Source organism: Lissotriton helveticus, chromosome 2_1 (assembly GCF_964261635.1).
Source record: "Lissotriton helveticus chromosome 2_1, aLisHel1.1, whole genome shotgun sequence".
NCBI lineage: Eukaryota > Metazoa > Chordata > Amphibia > Caudata > Salamandridae > Lissotriton > Lissotriton helveticus.
Genome location: NC_136059.1, coordinates 878397238 through 878420796, shown reverse-complemented (window position 1 = coordinate 878420796; position 23559 = coordinate 878397238). Strand labels below are relative to the sequence as shown.

At 42.4% G+C, this 23559-nt stretch overlaps 1 protein-coding gene across 1 annotated transcript in view; it reads left to right on the top strand.

Moving 5' to 3' along the window:
- Positions 1–23559, top strand: part of FBN2 (fibrillin 2) — a 1174837-nt gene that overhangs the window by 827428 nt on the left and 323850 nt on the right. The window contains exons 17-18 of the mRNA XM_078675609.1: positions 13231–13284; positions 15048–15173. Of these exons, the coding sequence (XP_078531735.1) occupies positions 13231–13284; positions 15048–15173 (180 nt within the window). The remainder of the gene's footprint in view (positions 1–13230; positions 13285–15047; positions 15174–23559) is intronic.

Here is a 23559-nt window from a genome sequence, read left to right as displayed (position 1 = left end):
AAAGTTGTTACCAGTGATCTCGTGACTTCATTTGAGAAAATCTTTGGAGTCATCCCTGCTTCCTTTCATTCTATTTTCTCCACTCTGGTTCGTGGATTGGCATTTTTACTTGCATTACCAGCGGACGCTCTTGTGCTTTTTTACATTTTTAAATATGGATGTCCCTCCTATGCAACCTCCCACCCTGCAGCTGCTGACACTGTTCCGCAATCGCATGCTAGAATATTATGGCACAATGCCGTTGGCGATATTAAGCACGGCATATGGATTATCTTTTCGATTCTCCTACTTCACCTGTGTCCAGCCTGTATTTCACTGCCTGACCTGTGATTTTGATTGGGCCATTGATTTGTGTCTCTGCGGACCGGTTTCTCCTGACGTCGACTTTAATCAGCTGATGACTCCTATCATTACTCACGAGTTGGTTTGTCCTGGCGAAAGGATTATGGCTGTGGCATTGATGCATGGACTACTTGGTCCCTGGAATTTACTGGCGGCAGCACAGTCTTTCTTGGAACAGAGCTTTCTTGAAAACCCACCGAGCTGTCCTCTGATGGTGATAGAGGATCCGGTGCTGGGAGAGCACGTATGTTCTTTTCCGCTTTTAAATTGGATGGCTGAACTGTTTTCGGATGAAGACGGTGACTTCCTATTGGAGGCTGTTGCAGCTTATTTTGCATACACAGTTATGTCATAGTCCTTTTTCATGTTTGATATGCTGAGTACTAGCATTTCATTGACAATTCATTGACTTATTTGTCAAGTTTTTATTATTTACCTTGCCTATTGGCTTAAGACTCGATAAAGTACTTGGCTGTTTTATTTTTCTTTAGCATTAAATTTTCCTAGTTTTTAATGCTTTACCTTGCGGACCGTCCACATATAAACTTGCAATCTGCTCTCATGAGATGGCACTTCTATTATCTTATTCAGTTCGTTTCCGGATCATGGGGAGGTGTCATCTAGGTCCTGGATATCTTTACACCGTGTTAAGTTAGCATGGGCTCATTACCGGTTTAAACGCCATTTTTCCTTTTTTGTAACTTCTGCACACGACACTTAGTTGTTGCTTTAGCTTTCCACCTAGTAGTTCATCGTGGTTTACATGAGAATAATATGTTATTGCTCTACTATCTGCTTTGCTTGTTAAACTATATCTGTACAGCGAGTGCTAAAGTTTCAAGAACAACACGATACAGAATTGTTATGAGGTCTGATCTCCACGACTTCATACTCATAACATAAGTGCAACTTCTGCCAATTCTGGGCATGAGGCGGGTTTTATATTGCTTTGCCGAACACACATACACAACAGTTGATGCGGTTCACATGAAGAGAGAGCTGGTGTATGCTGATGTGATTCCTTCAAATCTAAGACACTAAAGTATGGGCACGCCCTAAACCAACACAAAGAGACCTTCTTAGCAAATAATATAATATGTGTATTAGGGAGGGTGAGATATAAGCAGCCGCGGGCCGTGGAGGGAGTTACGGTGAGGCAGGGAGGCGGGGAGGGGGAGAAGCAGGGTGGAGCCCTCTCTACCTTGCCCCTCCCCCTCCCCGCCTCCCTGCCCCACCGTAACTCCCTCCACGGCCCGCGGCTGCTTATAAGTGTTGCTAACTCTTATTCATTTACAGCATGTTAACATACTGTCACCAGTCGCTTTTTATGTACTAGTAACTATGCTGGTACTTTTGCTACTGATAATATGTGTACTTGTATTCTCCACCCTGCTTCTCCCCCTCCCCGCCTCCCTGCCTCACCGTAACTCCCTCCACGGCCCGCGGCTGCTTATAAGTGTTGCTAACTCTTATTCATTTACAGCATGTTAACATACTATCACCATTCGCTTTTTATGTACTAGTAACTATGCTGGTAATTTTGCTACTGATAATATGTGTACTTGTATTATCTAAGATACTACGCCTGAGAAGACGGCATTAGTAAATAAACATTTCAAATACACATGTGTTCTTCTTAACTCCATGTTCTGGTTTCTAAGAAATATATAACGACCGACTGTTCATGAGTTCCACGTATCCTGAGGTACTATAAGTTCATATTCTGGATTGTCTAAACATTGAGAGTTTGTTATATCCAATGTGACACTGTACCTAGCTTGCTAAGGAGTTTTTGATTTGGGACACCCTAATTCGCCGAGGTTCCAATCCTCTGTCCACAGTTCTGTGTGAGAACAGAAACCCTGCGACAGGGGCACCCCCGACCCTTGCTGGAGCTTCATCACACTTGCGATACAACTCCAGCAATGCGCCACCTTTACGGCACAGATACATCACGCATCTGTGCTGTTTTTGCCCCATGATGCGCCGCATTGTAAATGCAGCACACCATAGGTGACGGAACAGCGGCACAGAATGACTAACACATCCCTGGTGATGCGCCAGTCATCATAAATGTATCCCTATGCTTCTTATCTTGTTAGAGATGAACCGCCATATGTATCATCAAAGTTTTTTGCATTTCCTAAATAGCGAACTTTAAGGAATAAATAGCGATTCTTTACCATTCCTAGTTTGCGATTAGCTATTTGCTAATTACAAATTACCCATTCATTTCCTTCATTTCCATAGGGCGGTTGGACTCACTTTTAGCTCGAACGGCTGAATGGATTTCCACGAAACTTGGCAAAATTGTAGGGACTGGTAGCCCGATGTGCCTTTGCTATGTCTCAAGATATATGCTCCAGTGGTTTTTACGAAAATTAACTTTGAAAAATATATATTGGGCTACATTGGCCTATATATATGTTGGAGCCCAAATGTAGCCCAATGTAGCCCAATGAAGCCCAATGTAGCCCAATGTAGCCCAAAGATGGCCGCCAGACACACAAAAAAACAAATGTAGCCCAAATATCAGCCAGATGTAGCCCAACTATAGCCCAGTGACAGAATGACCAATCAGCTTCGCAAACCTCCGTTACGCGAAGCAGAGCGCTGTTACAGATATATATCTTTTTTTGAACGTTAATTTCTCAAAATCCACTGGAGCACATATATTGAGACCTAGCAAAGGCACATCGGGCTACCAGTCCCTAATATTTTGCCAAGTTTCGTGCAAATCCATTCAGCCGTTCGATTATTATTATTATTTTTTTTTTTTGCCCCGCGGGGCCCTTTTAAAACCTCCACATCAAACCTAGGGGGTCAGCGACAATGTACTATGCCCCCTTATGGTCATTTGCCCCATCGCTTTGGCCTCCTCTTGTCTCTCGATCCTACCGAGAGACAAGATGGCGGCCGCTACGGACTGTTTGGAATGTTGACAGACGCCGGAGAACCAATCAGCTTCGCTTCACAAAGCTCCGTTGCGCGAAAAGTACGCGTCCTGGGCCGCTGCCTGGTCCGCTGTTACAGATATATATCTTTTTTTAAACGTTAATTTCTCAAAATCCACTGGAGCACATATATTGAGACCTACAAAAGGCACATCGGGCTACCAGTCCCTACAATTTTGCCAAGTTTCGTGCAAATCCATTCAGCCGTTCGGGCTAAAAGTGAGGCCAACCGCCCTATGGAAAACTCAATGTTAAAAACACGTTTTGGGACACCCCTTTATTCTCGACCCCCCTGGACGAAACCCCCCCCAATTTTCAGGGGCTGCTCAGAAACAAAATGTGCCATTTTCCTGAAAATTTCAGCCAATTCCGTCCACAAACGCCAAAGTTATTAGACATAGAATTTTCAAAAAACCCATAGAGAAAAAATCCTAACTATATATACCTACTGGCGACCGCCAGTAGGTAATATATATATATATATATATATATATATATATATATATATATATAAATATATATATATATATATATATATATATATATATATATATATATATATATATATATATACGCTCCAAGTTACCCACACAGTTGAATAGCACACAAACACGGTTGAAAGTGGCAAACCTTTTATTACCAGGGTACAAGCAGGCTCTGGTGGCAGTTTCAATCAGACAGTCACTGGTGCGAGAGCCTGACGCGTTTCGAAATTCTCTTCCTCAGAGGCAATCGCTGGGTGAATGCGTGCTCCTGGACTCTTTACATAGCGCTGTAATCCCGTCCCTTGATGGGCCTGTCCAATGACAGCACTGCACTATGGAAAATGTAGTCAAGGTATTCTAACCTTGGATGGTAGCACTAATTTCTGTCCCAAATTCAAAAGCCCTGGATGGGCCACCGCCAGCAGTGTCTGCTTTTAATCCCACCGCCGTGTCCCACATGTCGGCCCCGCATTGTTCGAAGCCGCGTGCAAGTTCGGCGGCTGGGGCTACCGCCCTAAATATACGCTCAAAGTTGCCCTCACAGTTGAACAGCACACGAACACGATTGAAAGGTGGCAAACCTTTTATTTCCAGGGTACAATCAGGCTCTGGTGGCAGTTTCAATCAGTCACTGGTCCGAGAGCCTGACGCGTTTCGAAATTCTCTTCCTCAGAGGCACCCGCTGGGTGAACGCGTGCTCATGGACAAACCATTCTCGTGTGGTGGCCTCTTTTCGTGGCGTACTCTCTGTTGGATATATATATATGGGAAACATCCTTTACCACGCAATCGTTACAACGCGGTATGTAACAACGTGGATTTAACAACGCAAGTCATTATGTCGACTTGCACTGGAGGGCGCTCTAGACTAAGGAATAGTGTGAATTACTATTCCAACACCTTCCCTACTGTACGTAGGCTGGATTTGGAATAGTAATTTACACTAATTCTAAATCCAGCACCCTCCAGTGCAAGTCGACATAATGACTTGCGTTGTTAAATCCACGTTGTTACATACCGCGTTGTAACGGTATGCGTGGTATCGACATACATCCATATATATATATATATAGGTCTGTGCCTGTTCCGTGTCTGCGCGCTGTTGCTGGCACTCAGGATTGTGGATTCTTATTCAATTGACGAATTGGCCGATTTCGTCTTCCACAGACCCTCTCGTCTTTTAAGCTGTGGCTGGTTTGCAGTTTTTGGGGTCTGTGCCTGGTTCGTGTCTGCGCGCTGTTGCTGGCACTCAGGATTGTGGATTCTTATATATATTGGCGATCAACAGTGCAACGGAAAACCTTTCAAGGTACATTGATTATTTTTTACAAGAATGGGTTAAGGGATTGAACTCCTATATAAGAGACACGACCGACTTCCTATGTAAATTGTCTCAGCTTAGCTGGAATGAGAACTATATATTGATGACATTGGACATTTGTTCTCTCTATACCTCCATAAGACATATGGATGGCTTGAAGGCGGTTCAATTCTTTCTAGATAAACGTCCTTTGCACAATGCACAACATAACAGAATGCTTATGGGAATGTTACAAATATGTTTACAGCAGAATTTTTTTACTTTTGGTGGCCAAGCCTATCAACAACTCAGAGGGGTGGCCATGGGGTCTTGCTTCTCCCCCAGCTTTGCATGTCTACACATGGGGCTGTGGCAGGAGCAGACCCTGATGGGGCAGCACAGAACAATGGTTGAACAAAATGTAGTACTGTACCTCAGATATATAGACGATTTGTTCTTTGTCTGGAGGGGGTCAGTAGAGAGTGCTGTTGATTTTGTTGCGAAATTGAACATTAACGATGTAAATTTGGAATTTACTTCAACCATAAGTGACTGTTCAGTGCAATTCCTGGATGTAGAAGTGTATGTTGATAAGGACAAAAATAAACTAGAAACTAAACTACACAGGAAGGTTACCGCTGGTAACACCTTGTTACATGCTTCAAGCAATCATCCGCGCCATCTAATTCGCAGCATCCCCTATGGGGAAATGCTGCGCATAAAGCGCATTTGCAGTACTGACAATGAATGCAAATTAGCCCAGGAGGCATGTAAAGTACGTTTTGTGGAGAGAGGTTATAGTCATAAGATGATTGATGAGGCTATAAGTAAAACAACTAAACTGACCCGAGAACAACTATTGGGGCATGGTCAGGACACCAATATTACAGCTGAGAGTTTACCCGCAACTGATGAAAAGGTACAATGCAGGGCAATTGTCACATATAGCCAGCAACATGCTGAAATACGTAAGATCTTTTCGAGAAACTGGAATTTGGTCAAAGGGGATCCGGTAATAGGTGACCTAGTGAGAAATAGACCGGAGATCACCTTCAGGAAATCTCCTTCATTAGGCAGTGCTATTGTTAGTAACACCTTGGACGTTCCAAAGAAATGGTGGGAACGAATTACAGGCTTCAAAAAATGTCAGGTCTGCAAGGCCTGTAAGCACGCCATTAATAAAACCCATTTTACTAGTCCCTTCCATGATACTCCAATTGCCATTAAACAGAAACTAGGATGCAAGACTGAATTCGTGGTGTATATTCTACTGTGCCCATGTGGCTTACAGTATGTTGGGAGTACTCGTCTCCCTGCCCACAAGCGCATCCTGCAGCATCTGCAGGCAATTGTAGGGAAGGATCAGTCTTATCCAGTAGCAAGACACTTTGAGAAATGTCATCAGAGCAACCCAGATCTGCTGAAATATTATCTGGTGGACTCTGTTTTACCACTGAGGAGGGGAGGAGATAGAGATGGAAAATTACGTCTCTTAGAAACACGTTATATCCTCGAACTCAACAGTAAGCAGCCTGGGGGATTGAATTGTAGTGAAGATCTCTACACATGCCTGTGATCTAGTGTGGAGATACAGAATAATCTTGATGGCACCAGTGTGTTTCGACGGGCAATAAGACACTTTTTTTAAATATGCTTACTTGGCAGCCTAAATAAGTTTGAAATTCTATTAATAAATAGATTGAAATTTTAATGCACTGTCACTTTTACAAATATTGAAACTGACGACCCCCAAGGAAGTATAAGGTAGAAAGCGATAAATTACACGAGACACTAATTATCACATGGAGGTTACATATTGTTATTACTCACTGTGGTACAATTTTGTTCTAACTCATGATTATATTTAAATGTAAATCACTATCTTTGAAAGCTACAAATTGCATATTCTTATTAAATGTCTAATAATCAGAACTAGCAGAAGGTTGAATAAACCAGCCAAGATGAAATAGGTCTGCTTTTTGATAGGGTTTTTTTTACAAAGAAACCAATGACAGTAGGATATCTTGTAAATATGGTGTAAATATATGAATTTTTGAATATGTTCTTAAGGAAAACATACTTATTTTGGAGATAAGTATTTATTTAATTTCATATGTATGCTTTTTTACAGCTTTGGAAATTACTGGAAGATAGTGATAGTAAATACATGTATATAATGAATTGATGTAACCTGATTGAAACGCACAGTTTAACTTTGTGATTATTGCAATATGAGGGCACTATGCCCCACACTCTGTTTTCCGTGTAATGGGTGAATATCACTTTAAATCCATGAAAGGATGTATCATTGACCATGTGACCCTTTGCACTACTTATGTCACTTCCTTTCTTCTCGACATGACATGTGATCAAGCCTCGGCTGAGGCGAAACGCGTCATGGCGACTGGTGGGCTGTTACTCACGGAATAAATATACACTGGAAACAAGAGCACGGAGTTTGTAGCATTTCTCAAAATTCGTTGTCAGCGGGAGCGGATGCTGTGTTGATTTCGAACCTTTTTGAATATATATATATATATATATATATATATATATTCACTGAAAAAATCATAGGTTTCAGACATGTTATAGTTAGGAATTAGCATTTAAAAACCCTTAGAAATTCACTGAAAAAACCGTAGGTTTTAGGGGTGTTGTAGTTAGCTGGACATTTCACTCGTACAAAACCATTGAAATTCCTCCATTATATTTAGTTGTTCTAAGTATAACTCGCGCGCCCGCAGTCCACTGCTGATGATGTCACATATTACATCATTCATGAAATGGTCAGAGACATCACTGATGACATCACTGATGACATCTCAAATGACATCACTGATGACATCATCCATGTGACAATCAGATACATCTTATCATTCACTATTATAAAATATGGAGTACCATATTTGAAATCATAGACACACCAATACCAGTTTCTAAAAACCCACTCAGTGATTCCTACATCTACACTTACCTGTATGCACAAACTCTAAATGTTATGTGGTAATACTTAGGGGGCGATTCCGCTGTCAGACAGACCAGAGTCTGTCTGACATCGGACAGGAACTGGAACCGAATGACCTTTTGTCATTGGTTCCAGATCTGCAAGTAGAATGCAACTGAACCATGTTCGGTTGCAATCCTATAATTAACAATGGGAGCATGCATTCCGAACAGAATGCATACTCGCACTGTTAAGCGCAGAGGTCCAGTTCATCCCTCCACCCCATGGCAGGCACCACAATGTGCCTGCCACCGGGTGCCGGGATCAACATGGGGACATGATAGGTGACCCCTAGGCCGTACCTGTTACCTGGTGCAGGGATCATCAAGGGGGCATGATCGGTGCCCCCGAGGCCACCATTCGGTGGCTTCACACCTACGGGGGCCCTGCTGGAGGCCCCCAAAGACAGTTTTCCACTGCCTTTCTGTGCCGGAAAAAACGGCACAAAAAGGCAGTGGGAAACTGCCATCAAACTCCCTTACCCTGAAAGAGCCGGCCGTACTGAAGGGTTTCTGGATGGCAGACGGCTCTCTGAGCCCGTCGGAAGCCATTCAGAAAACCGGGTCGGCTTCCTTTCTGACCAAGCCCATCAGAATGGCTCGGTCGGTAAAAAATCAGACCGAGCCATTCCGATGCGAGCAGGAAGGACTTCTAACGACTGTCGGAGCCCTTCCTACCCACATCTGAATCGGCACCTAAGTGTTCACCAAAAACATTGTTACTCTAATGTGATTATAAATACATCAATGTGCAGAATTTAAAAGGCAGTGCACACTATTCCGCTCAGTTGTCAGTTAAACTAAACTAGACTCTGGAGACAACCGTCTTTTAGGTATTAATAAGCAACTACAGCAACAAGCACACATGATAATTAACTTGCTGTTTGATTTTAGCTAAATTAATCACAGACTTCCCATATAGGTTTGTATAATTAATGATATGCATGATCTACAGACGCACATGTGCCGCTCTTGCGAATGTCTCCAAGGCAGAGTCGAATATTTATATAGTTGGTTTGAGTGGCATATTTTATTTGCTTATACTGAGACAGTGCCAGCTAATGAGCATGTTGCCTTAGTTTACGAGAAACATACGCTGATGAAATGTAAGTGAACAAATACATTTAACACCAATTGGATATGGATAATGTTTGACACAATGTGGTTGTGCATATCCTTAAGCCCTACTATGATGGGAAACATTTTGGCATAATATAAAGAGCACAGAATCAGAAACATTATGACTATTGCATTTTAGGGCAAAATCAGATAAACAGCCCCTAAACTGGGAAGCACACATACTATGCAGTTCACAATAGCTGTATCACAATTGACCTATTCGGAAATCTCTTGCAGTTACAGGAAGAGGGTCCTTGCACTGACAGAGGCAGACTGTAACTAAAGAGTGAAATAAACAGTCAGGGTCGACCCATGCTTTTGGAAAAACGGGTGGATATTATTTTAAACAAAACAAAAAGGAAGCTTAGGTAGTACTCGGAGGTGTACACTGCAGGTTAAAGATTACAAGGACACTCACAGTGCTACGGGATAGCATCCATGTCAACATGTGTACAGTCCACAGTGAGATATCCCGGACTTGTCTATCGCACATTCTTCATTCACACTGCGTTACGATTCCGCTAGCTCCATTGAAACTTCGACAGAAACTATAATTTGCAGATTTTGGTCGTTAGCTCCAAACGGTGAAAGCTCCTCTTCCCCCCACCCCGATCCCAAACTCAATAGCCTTCTGTTGCACCCAGGTCAGTGTTCACAACTAACAGAAATAAAGGGGGAACTGATCTTCCATCTGCTTACTAAAACTCTGTTTTTTTTTAAATTAAGAACTGCAAACGTCATTGGGTCAAGGGCAATACAATGAACTTTGATGTCCAGGCAAGTACTTCAAGGAGCAAGGACAGCCACACGCAGGCATGCGCAAGAGCTCAGTAGTCCTGTGGACAGGATCGTGGCACACAGGGGTTGTGGGGCAGGTTGGGGGGGATTGATTAATTTAAAAGAAATCTTACCTTTTAATGGCCTGCCGGCCCCTACCTCCCCTGCTCCTCTTCCTTCTCCCTCTACAGGAAGCACCTGGCACACAGGCTCCCCATAGCCAATCACAATGCTGCAGTGCAGCGTTGTGATTGGTCTGAGTGCCGTGGATCGGCGCTCGGACTTGAACTTGGGGCCTGTGCATGCTCCTGACCAGGCTGTGTAATGCGGACTGGTAGGAACATAAAAAATGCACTTGAACTGTTTGGTCGGCCCAAGACCACTCCTCCCCCTGCGCTGTCCAGCCCTGACCGGCCCCACACTACACACAGGCCACTGACTCAACAGGAAAAATAAAATGACAATAACACGTTATTGTCATTTTATTTTTCATTTTTGCTCAGTAGGGCAACGCTCCTTACTAGAAGAGCCGCCACTGGCTAACGGGTGAGGATGGACTTGAATTGCATTGAAAGGGTAAAGTGAGTGTGGAGGAAATTGGTTTGAGGTATGGGAGGTAGTGAGATGTGAACACAGGCTAATTTAAAACCCAGTATGAAGAATATACACCAAGACCTCTTGTGTGCTGTCAGCTGGTCAACCTACTATCTGAAGGAGAGTTAGAGGTGAATCTCGGGTGAATAAGAACAGGATATTTTTCAAATATGTTTTGAGGGGCAGTTGTAGGAACAGATATTGCTAATTTTGAGTAGGTGACAGTGGGCAGAGATGATAGTTAGAGAGCTGAAGATGAAAAGGCAGACATGAATGATAAAACATATCACAGACCGACTGGCAGAGGAGGAGTCGATGATCTCAGAAGAGACTGAAATGGAAGTGGTAAATACTACATGCGCATGATGATGGGAAAGAGGTTAGTTCTGTGTTAGCTGTTTTAAATATTAGATAGTACAGGTCATGGTGTGTCAAATTATGATAAGTTAGTAGCTTGCTTTGGAAAATGCGCGGTAATATGGAGTGAGAAGAAAATTAGATTCAGGTATCATCAGCACACATCACACATGTGGCCCCAGAATCCACAGGAAAGGGCATCTTGTGAGGTAATGAGCACGAGGAGCCTTAGGGTTGCCCACAGATAGAGGTGTGCTGCACAGTTAGAGAAGCACCACTACTCAGACAAGCCACTCTGCGACTGAGGAAGCCAACCAGCCCTTCCTGCACAGAGTAAACATGGTTGATACAAGCAAATTGAGGCTTTTTGTACTGAGAGCTATGAAGATGTTTTTGCAACAATCCTTTACTGAATAAAAAAGAGAAGAATTTGATATGGGGAAGGAGAATGGAACAGAGAGATGGTGAAGACAGGTGAGGGGGATGCATCTGAAAATGAAGCACAACAAGTAGTCCAACACACTGGCAGAGACAATATAATGCACAAGTACATTTGTTAAACTAGTAGATAATTCAAGGGTCTATTGATCACATCTCTTTATCAGGACGGTCTATATGCCTGTGCTACTATTCTTGTGCCTGTACTGCTTTCTAATTGGGTAGGCAAGATTATGATAGCAGTAAAAAGATTAACTAAAGCACGTACATACATAGGTTACAGCAGATATTAAGTTCTATAGAACTAGGACAATCCATGCTATATACAATTGTATGTACATTAGCATGTTCAAAAAGTACACAAAATACAATCACCTAAGTATGCTTAGGGAACAATAGAACACACAGGTAATTTTCAGGGTTGGACTGGACTGTAGGGAAATCTGGCAGTGCCCGAGGGGCTGGTCTAATATCAGTATGTTGAACAATTGTTTTGTTGTTTGTGGGCCTGTTTTATGGCGAGGTGGGCCAGTTTAGCTGTTGATTTCCCTAAAATTAGCACAAACATTGCCTTCAGTAAGCACAAATAAATACAGTCACCCATTCTTTGCACAACACCTATACAGCGTTTGTGCACACGTTTAAACCTGCCGTGGTTTGCAAATTATGGGTCACTTTTTAGCTATCTGATATGCTAATGGGGTCATATTAATTTTGGTGCCTGTGCCTATTTTATGTCCCAGTCCGACCCTGGTAACCTTTGTGAAATGAGGTAAGGCTGCTTAATCACCATGTCTATGATGACACATGACTCAGTCAAACCTTCATTATAGAGGAAAACAGTCCATCTAAGGAACGGTTCCTGTACCTGGCCAAAGTATAACACTTTGTCATTTACTTTATAAATGGTCTGTTCATTAAAAAAAATTCTGCCAAATTCTGTAAGTCATTCTTCTCTGAGTAAAGTCGGTTGTCGCCATTGCCTAAGAATACAGAATCTGAGTGCAACCAGTAACGTCGCTAAACATTTACTTGAGTGTTTGTTGAGGCCAGAGATATTAGTTACATTGTGAATCAGCACTAAGTGTATGAGCTGGATCGATTGCACTCGTAAAAGTACTGACCATACAATCCTCCAGCAGTGTTCTAGTGTTTGACAAAACCATAGAATATGAGAAGTGTCAGAGCTTTTGGACTTGCATCGCCAGCATTTATTATCTGTCAAGATTTTAAGTACAATGATCACTCAGAAGAGATGATTCTAGATTTTTATTGTCAAAGGTTTTTCTCCTTTTACCTATCTTCATTTCTGTCTTGAAGTTTGGTAATTATTTTTTTACTCCCATAGCACCGTTGATAGGATTCCTAGCACACTGTTTATTAATCGCTGCACTCTACAAATAACATAACATTACGTTATAAACACCATTAGATTGCTCTTAAGTTGATTATTTGTTAACTGTATAGTTCCTGTTTGATATAAAATGGCTACATACTTACAGGTACTACTAGCATGCAATATCTCAACTTCTATACATTGGGTTTTTGTCATTTTGGTATTGTTTTATGTAAAATATAATCATCTGTTTTTATAAACCTCTGCGGTGTTCTTTTGTGGCGTATTCATTGCATTACTGTGTGTGTGCTGCATTAATACTTTACTCGTTGCCTGTTTAGATACACCAGACTGCTCTGTGCCAAGCTACCAGAGGGTGGGCAAAGGTTCTCTTTTAGTGTGTATCTAGCTTACCCTGACTAGGTTTGTGACTTCTGCTTTTTGTTAAGCAGTGGATTTGATGAATATACATACACTTAAAAGCTGTGTCAGTGAAATATGTTTGTTTTTGTTTCATGTGAACAGCGGAATTCCAAAGCCTCTGCAGTGGTGGAATAGGAATCACAGTTGATGGAAGAGGTAATCTGTTAAAATCATTATTTCAAAATGTGTTTTTAACAAAACTACCTTTCACCCAATCACAAAGTTGAGCATTCTACTTCAAACATAAACATAAAACATATCTCATTTATCTTGCCACCAATGTTGCCATTAAGAATTTTTGCACTTGGTCTGACAGTGTTGTGGTCTTTGGGTTAGTAAAATCATGGTTGTGAACCCTGGGATACAGGCATATAACCCTCTGTGTATATAATTAGGATCTGGAAATATTGTTCTGGCCTGAAACAACTACATAGTACTTTCACAAATCACCTGTCAATTATGCAACAACTGGTGCCTTATTGTTAGTACATTTGTTCCAGCACTATGCCTTATTAACAGTCCATTTATGCTTGCCTGTGCACTACTAAGATTTGTTCAACTAGGAGTAATGGGGTTGATTCCTGAAGAACTAAAACATGTAGAGCAAATATATCACAATGTGATGCAAAAATATATAAACTCCTCATTATTGTACTCTTGAAAGCCCTTGTTCACGAAGTGATGCTCTGCCATTGTACCTCCACACAGGTTGATTGTAACTTATTTTAAGTCCTTGTTTGTGCAAATGGAAGTTTCAGTTTCACTGTTACTTAGCATAAATGCAGCTACATTATTATTTCACCTATTCCACAATAGTAAACATCTGTAGATAAGCATGTGCTCATATTTACATATGTACTCATTCTGGAAGTTAGCGATTGTGATGATTTTTGAAAATTAGACTCTATGGGTATATTCACAAATAGGAAGTTGTACTACATAAGTATTTTTTTATGTACTCTCGCATGGTTTTGTGAATTGGCCCCAAATTGTCCAACTCTCTTTTAGTAAAAGTGCAAAGAGGGCATAGTCCTTTCTATTTGAGCTAATTGCACATGAATATTCCTTGCTTAGTCCCTTTTTTAGGAGTACAGCTTTATGTACTGCGAAATGCCCTTGTGACTTGCCCCCTATACTTGAGTGTAGTGTCTACATGTGGGCTCATGTTATTCGAATGGGAGTTCACACAGAGCCGTTTAGAATTCTAGCTCTTACTTTGTTATAAAGTTTTAGTCGTTTTTTAAAAGAACAATCCAACACCGGCTCTAAATATCACAGTCCTGGCAAAGGCGTAAATTACCGGGAATAAGGAGAGATTGCAAATAATGCAAGTTCCAAATCGAAAACCCAGAGGAAAATACGTCCCATTAATTCTCTCATAATCCATGCATTACTTCCTGTATGACCACAGTGGAACCTCATTGCATACATACGTACAATACATTGAAAGTCACTTGGCTGCAGCATCTGGGTCTATGCTGCTTCAGCTGAACTATTTTAGGTGAGATTGTAAAAATATGGCATAGAAACAGCTATTGTGTTTGAGGTTTTTACCGAGTTAGGTCCTTGTTCATCAGAGTTACAAACATTTGATGTATCTACTGTATAGAATGGCATCTGCCGTAGCCTGTGTTGCCATCGGTAACATTTAACTAAAAATTCTAAATAAACACAACACACTAGAAACCCAAGCTTTGCTGAGTTGGTGTATTTGTTAGAATGTAACTACCAGACATTGCAGCCGTAGCCAACAGTCTGGCATTCTAAAGCAGATTGTGTGCATTTCTGTCCTTTAACCAAATCTATATTCAAGATGCACAATGTTATGCATATGTTTTCTGCTAAACCATTTTAATGTAACGCTTTTCTTCTTTATTTGCTTTGGATGTTAAAATCTCATCTTCCCTTGCTTCACACAGATATCAACGAATGTGCTCTGGATCCTGACATTTGCACTAATGGAATTTGTGAAAACCTACGTGGTAGCTATCGCTGCTACTGTAATAGCGGATATGAATCTGACACCACTGGGCGAACCTGCATTGGTAAGAAATCACCCAAACAAATGGTTTTGGTTCAAACCATATTTAAGTTACATTTCTGACTGCAGTGCGGATTAATAATGCTAGTTATTGTCCATCACGGTGTGCTCAAGATACATGCGAGAGTGTCCACGAGGGTAAGGGACAGTAACTAGCATTATTGACTGGCTTCATAGTCAAACATTTTGCTAGCACTGAAGGTGTTACCTGTGTCTCACATCATACACACATTAGTTCTCTGTTGTGAGAACAACAGCTCCTGGCCTGTACTTATATTCACAGAATGCTTTCAAAATGGCTTCCCGGCCTCAACATTTAAATGAGTCTTAATGGGATATGGCATGACTTCTAGGCAAATCAGTCACTTAAATGTATGGGCCCCATTGACAAAAATATAACTCTTTACATCATAGAGTTCTACCCAAGATTTTTCACATTGTTGAAAGATTCACAGAATACCATTGGAGTATGTCTGAAAATTCATACAAATGAGAGGTTTCTAGATGTACTTTGTTTCCATAGTCCACTAAGTAAATTACATCGGTTTTCCAGTACAATGGTGGAGGTACATTCTACTGAATTAGGTATGATTGAAATGTGCAGATGCAGTTTTTAAATATTTTATTGTTCCAGGTCCCAAAACATGTTTCTCCAAGGAATAAATGCCTTCGTCAGCTCCATAAGAAACATTAGGGCTTCTCCATTTTTTAGCACCAAAGAAACAGACTCAGCGGCATATTCTCAAGCCCCTATCGCCACAGGAATGTCAGTTTTTGACGTTCCCATGGCGATAGGCTAGAGCTCTATTCTCAAGGCAGCGTTACCGGGCTTAACGTGGCTTAAAGCCATGTTAAGTGGCTTAACGCTGCCTTGAGAATAGGGCTCCTTTAACACTAAACTTAGCGTGAAAGGGGGCCTGCAGTGGGTGTTGCGGTGGGCGTACCACCGCAACACCCATTGAGTTTGACGCTACCACCTATTATCAAGGGTGGCGATAATAGGTGGCAGGGCCACACTTAAGACCTAGAAATATCAGTTCTTAATGTGGCTAAACGAGGAGAAAACTTTTATTTCTCCTCGTTTTTGCTTTTTCCATGTGTGCTGCATGTAGCATCACACGTGGAACAAGCAAAATGGCATTTTCAGTTTGTTAATGTACAAGAAGGGACACCTTCCTGTGCATTAACAAACCTCCCTGCTTGCAGACACCCTTGAGCTCTGGTGCAACTGTGCCTGTTCTGGCGTTAAGTCATGATATTTAGCGCCATCGATGGGGGAAACGCCAGGCTGCACAATATTCTTGTGAATTGGGGGCAGCCTGGCATTTCCGAAGAGGCGGTGAGATGCGTTAAGCCAAGGAGGCTAACGCCTCTCACCGCCACTTCTTTGTGAATATCCCCCTTAGAGCCTGGTTTAGAATTTGGCAAACATTTAATCCATCATGTTGCTCCCTCATATTATATAGTGCACTTGTAAAAATGCAGACGGGATATCTGGGACGTTTGTGATTGAGTTACCTATCCAGAAAACTCTAAACTAGGCCCTTCCTCTTGCTGTGAGTTTGTGTGGGTGTTCACAGACGGTTGGCTGGTAAATTGCCCGGGAATATCCTTTTTCCAGCCCAGATAAGAGACTTACCTTAATCAACAATCCACATGCACAAAAAATTCCAAGTTGAGCCTGAAAATGTTCAGCGACACCCTCGCCTAATCGCTACATGCACTCAGCAGGTGTGTTTCCTGAAATTACATATATTGAGCTCTGGTGGTGGTCAAAAATGTTCCTTGGCTCTCTGGTTTCTTATTTAAATTAGGCTGTGGCGATTAAAAAGTCCATGGAAGTTTTTAGTCTCCAGCAAAAATGTCTTTTAAATAACATTTATTGAAAATCATCTATCAGTGAACTGAAAGAACAGTGAAAAGCACTGGGATTGATGACATGTTCTGCTACATAATGAGTGCCAAAAACAAGTGGTAAACGAAAAACAGCGCTATTACAGAAATAAACCCTGGAGCAGAATATTTGCAAAAATATTTTGTTTCTTTTGTACGTGGCTTAGTACCATAATGAACAAGTTTCTAATTGAAATGGTATCTTGATTAAAATGATTATCCTAAATATTACCTGAGATTATATCCTTTGCAACATTACTTTAAAAGTCACAGATGAAAATGAACATATATAACATTTGGCATCTATAATTTCTGCTTTCAGACCAAATTGTGGTTATTATCCAAGAACTCTGTAAAATTGAAGTGAGAAGGAAACCAGTCTATGAACTGCGATATCATGTTAATATCAGTCATTCTGGGATTGTCACAAAGTCAACTACAAAACTCAGCATGATGTTTTACATGTGCTCAATTTAGGATTGTTCACAGCTGGATAAATTACATTCTAACAAATCAAAGATGACGTGAGACATTGGCAGGGTATGCACTTCCACTTAAAACTGTCAAAAGGCATTTCGTACTTTACAGAAATAATCTGATCTAAAAGCCTTTCGTAGTAATGTTCTTATTAAGAAGGGTGGCACGCATATGTGTCCACTGTATGCAGACGGATGAATATGCCCTACTATACATTGCAAATTTGCTTTGATGCTGTGGTTCTTGGATCACTTGGATATCAAAATTATATAAACACCTATTAAATCTACAAAATCAAGTTACTTGTTACAGTTTGAGTCCTATCTGTATTCTGTTCCTCAAACTTCCCAATACGCAAACCGTACCATTACGTATCATATACACAGCCTTGTAACAATTGCTTTCTATTAGTGCCTATTTATAGTAAGCAACCTATTCACAACATCTCGCTCTCAATGAATTGTCATCCTCATTCCAACATTGAGCCACATACACAATTGCAGATATTAAATCATGATGATGAAGTTCAGAGGTAAAACATGTAATTACCACAAGATGCTTTGTATGCTCAGGACATCATCTCCACTGTGTTAATCAAGCCCCTTTTCCTTGTGTCATTCTTGATTGTTACCTCAACCCTGTTTGGAACACCATAATTGCTTGTTCCATTAAATAAACGTATTACATAATACAGTACTTTTTCATTAATACCACACCTTTTGAGATGCCATTTTATCTGTTTACTTAGATCTTTGTTATATGTGATGTTTGTATATTGAAGTAAGTTACATTCCCTGTATACACTGAACCCGCTCATACTTGGTTGTCATGTAACAGTGATTTATCTCTGTAAAGTGCTTTTGCTCGAGGTGACGAGTTACTGGGACTCTAGAATGATAGAAAGAAAGGTCATAAGGGCTTTCAGAAGGAATTTGATGCACAGCAGGGCATGGAAGCCATTTCAGACTTTAGAGGCTTTTAAAGTAAGCCCACAGTCGAGGTATTCCTTTAGCAGATGTTTGCATCTCGGGATGCAGCTCAAGGAAGTGAGGTTTGGTGGACTGGAGCGGTATCTGTGAATTACAGTAAAGGGTATTACCATGGGAGCAAAGGCCTCCGGGCATGATATATGGAAATAGAGTCGTAAATCGGTCACAGACTAGTTTGTGACAGCTAACATTTGCCTGTACTATGAAACAAAGGTAGGAAAATATAAATTCCTTAAATATGCAAAGTGACCAAATAAGTGATTGTTGAAAAAAGCGATTGCCTAAAGCAAATACCAAATAATGAATCACAAATAGACTTTATGAATGAATCACACTCTTCCAGCCCCCTTCACCCACCACTCAGGCACTCTATACCCACCACTCAAGCGCCAAAAGCACCCAGCACCCTATTTGCTCATGCTCACACAAATACCACGCTCGCATGCATGCTCCTCAACAAACCAAATCTCAGCACCAGAAATTGCTAACGCCATCCCCACCCGCTACAAGATCATTAGGCAAGACCGTCAGCACAGACCCAAGGTGTGGTCTCTATCATATTTAAGGATACCATTAACTGCACCACCTACACGGAACTGCTCAGTTTTAAAATACACATCAAAGCCAACTGTTCCCTGGGTGGAACCCTGCTTTACAGATCAACTGGCCGTAGCGGGCACCAGGCATTTTCCCGGTGGGCCGACAGGGTGAAGGCCAGTTTTGGGCCCCTGGAGGCCGTTTTTTTTACTGGGGGCCTGCAATGTCAGCCCGGTAACAAAATCGTCCAAAACCGGCCCTTGCAAACAGCAAGGCTGCACCCCCTTCAGCCCCCTCAGTGGGGCAGCTGACCAGTTTGCCAGGGTCGGTTTCAGTTCCCAGTCCAGCCCTGCCTGGACCTCGCACCAATTTCACCAGAGACATCATGAATGCCAGTACCTTCATCTTCCTCGGAAACCTTAACATTTCCCTAGAAGACGGCACCAACCCAAACTTTACAGCCCTTCTAGAAAACCTTGCAAACATTGGCCACACTCAGCATGTTTCTGAACCCACCCACACACAGCCGGACACCTATTGGACCCTATTTTCTCCTCAATCAGCAACATCACTGTTGAAAAGCCAGCAACTATGACCTGGACAAAACACACCTACATCATTTTCAGTATACCCATCTCACACCATCACAGACCTACTACCATAGGAACCCCCTGCAAGAGCTGAAAAAGCATCTCAGAAGAGGAGTGGGCTTCCACCCTTTCCGAGCATCGACCTGAGCACACCAGCAACTTGCTGAAAGCCATAAAAAAACTCAAAAGCTAGATCACCGTATGTGCCAACACCTTGGCTCCCCTCAAGCACAACCCAAAGGCAAGAGCACGACCACAGGCCAGATGGTAAACAGAGCAACTAAGGCTGATGAAACACGACTGCAAGCAACTGGAGCTCAAATGGAGAACAAGTCAGGACACTGCAGATAACAACATCTTCAAATCAACCCTAAGATGCTACGAAAAGTAGATCAGGAACACTAAGCGCTTAGTTCCTGCAGATCACATTGACACCAGCACTAACAGCAGCAAGGAAACTATCGTCATCATCAACATTTTCACCACTCCTCCTGCCACCTCTTGCAACATCACCCCATCACAAGACCTTTGCAACAAGCTCTCGGAATTCTACTGTAACAAAATCACTTCTATGTATATCAACTTTGACCCTTAAACAGACCTCATTACTATTGCAACTCAACTTCCCATCACAGCCGATGACCCCGACCTCGTGGCCTGCCATCTCCCCTATCAAAATCTTTACTACCACAAAGACCATCCATTCAGGAGCTCCATCTGACCATTGCCTCCACCAAAGGTCTCCTACAAATCTGAAGCACTAACACCCATCCTCACTGCCTCTATCAACTCAGCCACATTTCCGGGCACCTGGAAACTTGCCATCGTTATGCCCCTGCTCAAGAAACCATCCACTGACCCAGACACATTTTCCAATTACATCTCCATTCTGCCACACCTGATAAAGGCCCTAGAGAAACGAATCAACTGACGGCTCACCTACCACCTCAGCAACCATCAGTACCGCAATGCCACGCAGTCTTGATTTATGCCCAACCACAGTACAGAAGCAGCACTCATTGCGACAACAGACAACATCTGCATGATCCTTGATAGTGGAGATACTGCAGCCCTCATTCTCTTGGACCTCTCTGCAGCATTTGACATGGTCTCATCCGTCATCCTCATCAGGCAAATGCACTAGATTGTAATCCAAGGGCCTGCTGTCTGATGGATCTGCTCCATCTTAATGGATAGAACACGAGCTGTCAACCAGGCACCTTACTCCTAGGAAACCTGTAAACTCTTCTGCAGAGTCCCTCAAGGATCATCTCTCAGCCCCACTCTCTTCAAAACATAACTCTGACAAACAGCATCGGTATACACAACATCAACATCAACATCCTCTCCTACCCAGAAGATATGCACTTCATACTCTTCCCTCTCGGACAAGACCCCAACACAAGAAACACGTTTATCGCCTGCATGACCGAAGTTGCTAACTGGATGAAAGCCAACTGTCTTAAGCTCCTCATGGACAAAACAGAAATAGTGATCTGCGGCAAGAACACCTAACCATGGAACTCCATCTGACCAACTGAACACGGACCAACACCCAGAACCCACACTGGGAACCTCAGAATAATAATCACCAGCAAACTGGGCATGGTTGCAGAATTCAATGACTGCATCCTGCTTCCACACCCTGAAGATGCTGAGGCAGATCTTCAAATGGCTCCTCATTCCCTCTTCGGTATTGGTTATTGTCTTTTTCAGTACTCTATTGCCCTATTGTGTCTTAGAGTCAAGTGGACCCTATTGTCACGCTTTTGTCAAGGTGTCTCACATGAGGAGGGCCCAAGAGTGTCCTCTAAGCTCTGCATATTCCAGATAAGGAAGTTCCTTCCAATAGGTTACAATAGAGTGGAAACCATAAGGCATGCACACAATAGCATGATAAAAATGCATATTGACACATGACACAACTGTGCTTTTTCCAGCCATAATGCAAACTAGGGACCTACTTAACTTTCTGATCTTGAGGAAAGCCATCTGACCTAAGTGGCAAATCATATATGACTGAATAATGCAGCCCCGTTTTTGATGTAGGAGCTCATAGCACCTCCAGTGACATCAACATTTTTATTTTTAACCTTGCGAAAGGTTCCTCCTCATAACATGTCAAAGAGGAAGGGACATCTGCAGGTAATTTTAAATGATTGGATCCATTTATAACATCCACAAAAATCTCCACTGTAACTGAAGCGTAGAACCCACCCAGATACATTAGGTGTGCTGGGTGAGAACCCTATGATGAAGCATGCCACTAATATAACTAGTGGGTGAGGGTTCTTTAAAAAAAAACACAGGCATTCCCCTCACTGACCTTTTTATCATGGAGAGATAAATAGGCACATGTATTTCATTTCCTCTCTTCTGTCATAACGGAGTAAGTCTAATGTAAAAACAGTTATCAGGAACCGAGAAATTGGCAAAAACTGTGGAAATTGGTATTTCCCCAAAATCCAGGCTATTTCCCCCATTTACATTTCTCCAGAACTTATCTGGTAAAATGGAAATGGGGAAATTCCCAATATGCAACATTAGCATTATAATGTAATAAAAGCAATTGAATCCCAAGGATTTTTGACATTTGGTTATTTTTTTAAATCGCCATGCCATTCATATTTTGATAGAAAAGTAGGGGGTGATCTCGTAGCGGACTTCATCAACCAGCAATACCAGGGCCCCAGGTGCCAGTCTCTGGCAATCTCTGTCACCTGTGCAAATCAAGTGCTATAAAGCGCAACGAGGAGTCCGGCTGTGCAGGTGATCTTGTAGCGCCAGATGGTGGGGACTACACCAATCATCAATACCAGGGCCCCAGGAGGCGGTCTCTGGCAATCTCCCACACCTGTGCAAATCAAGCGTTCTAAAGTACAACGAGGAGTCCGGCTGTGCAAGCGATCTCATAGAGCAAGCCAGTGGGGACTACATCAACCAGCAATACCAAGGGCCCAAGAGGAAGTCTCTGGAAATCTCCCTCACTGGTGCAAATCAAGCACTATAAAGCTTTGCGAGGTGTCCCACCATGCGGGTCACGCCCTTGAAAAGCCCCGGCCAAGGGCGCACCAATGCGCGCCTGCCAGTAGCCGGATGAGGCCGGGCTGCCCCCCGCCCTCCCCCCCCCGGGCTTCTAGATTTCAAGCATTCTATCTTGCATTTCATTCTGTAGTCCCTGAAGGTGACTTTTCAAAGTGGCCAGCGTTAAGGACCCTCAGTCTCTTTTCTAATACAGAACGTGTGGCTCCATGTTGGAAAGAAACATACTATTCTGTGTATTTGTTATTCATGTCTCACAGAATTCTTGTAGCAACAGGAGGACATTGACCTGTAATGAGAATCCCGTCGACAAAGAACTGTATTTCACTTGTCGCAATTCAACCACAACTTACTGCAGGTTGCTGGCTTTCGAGAGAGGCCACTTACTGATTGCACCTTTGGCCATATATTGAGGAGTAATTATGGATTGACCTTGGCAGATTGTCATTACTAATTGCAGATCAGCACTGATGGGGAAACAAAATGCAATGGCCTAGTCCATGCGAGGAATGAGCTGTCAGTCTCTACACCCCGTCAGGAGAATTCAGGCATCCTGTCCTTTTTATCCTCTGTGGTGTGAGCTCTGGAGAAGGATATTGCCAACGTGGAGGATGAGTTGGCTCATTGCGAGGGAAGACCCTTATGTTGCAGTCCCAAGGGGGTCTTTAACAAGGGATGTAGTACCTACTACCAATACAACTAGCATCCATGCCCAGGTTCATTGTGCAGCCATACTACTTTGCATAGGGAGGGCTCTTCCGAATTATAATGGACTGGAACAAGCAGTAGATTCCCTTCCCCTGTCAAGGGAATGGAAGAAAAGGGAAAGGACGTATTCAGCAGGAAGACTTTACAATGTAAG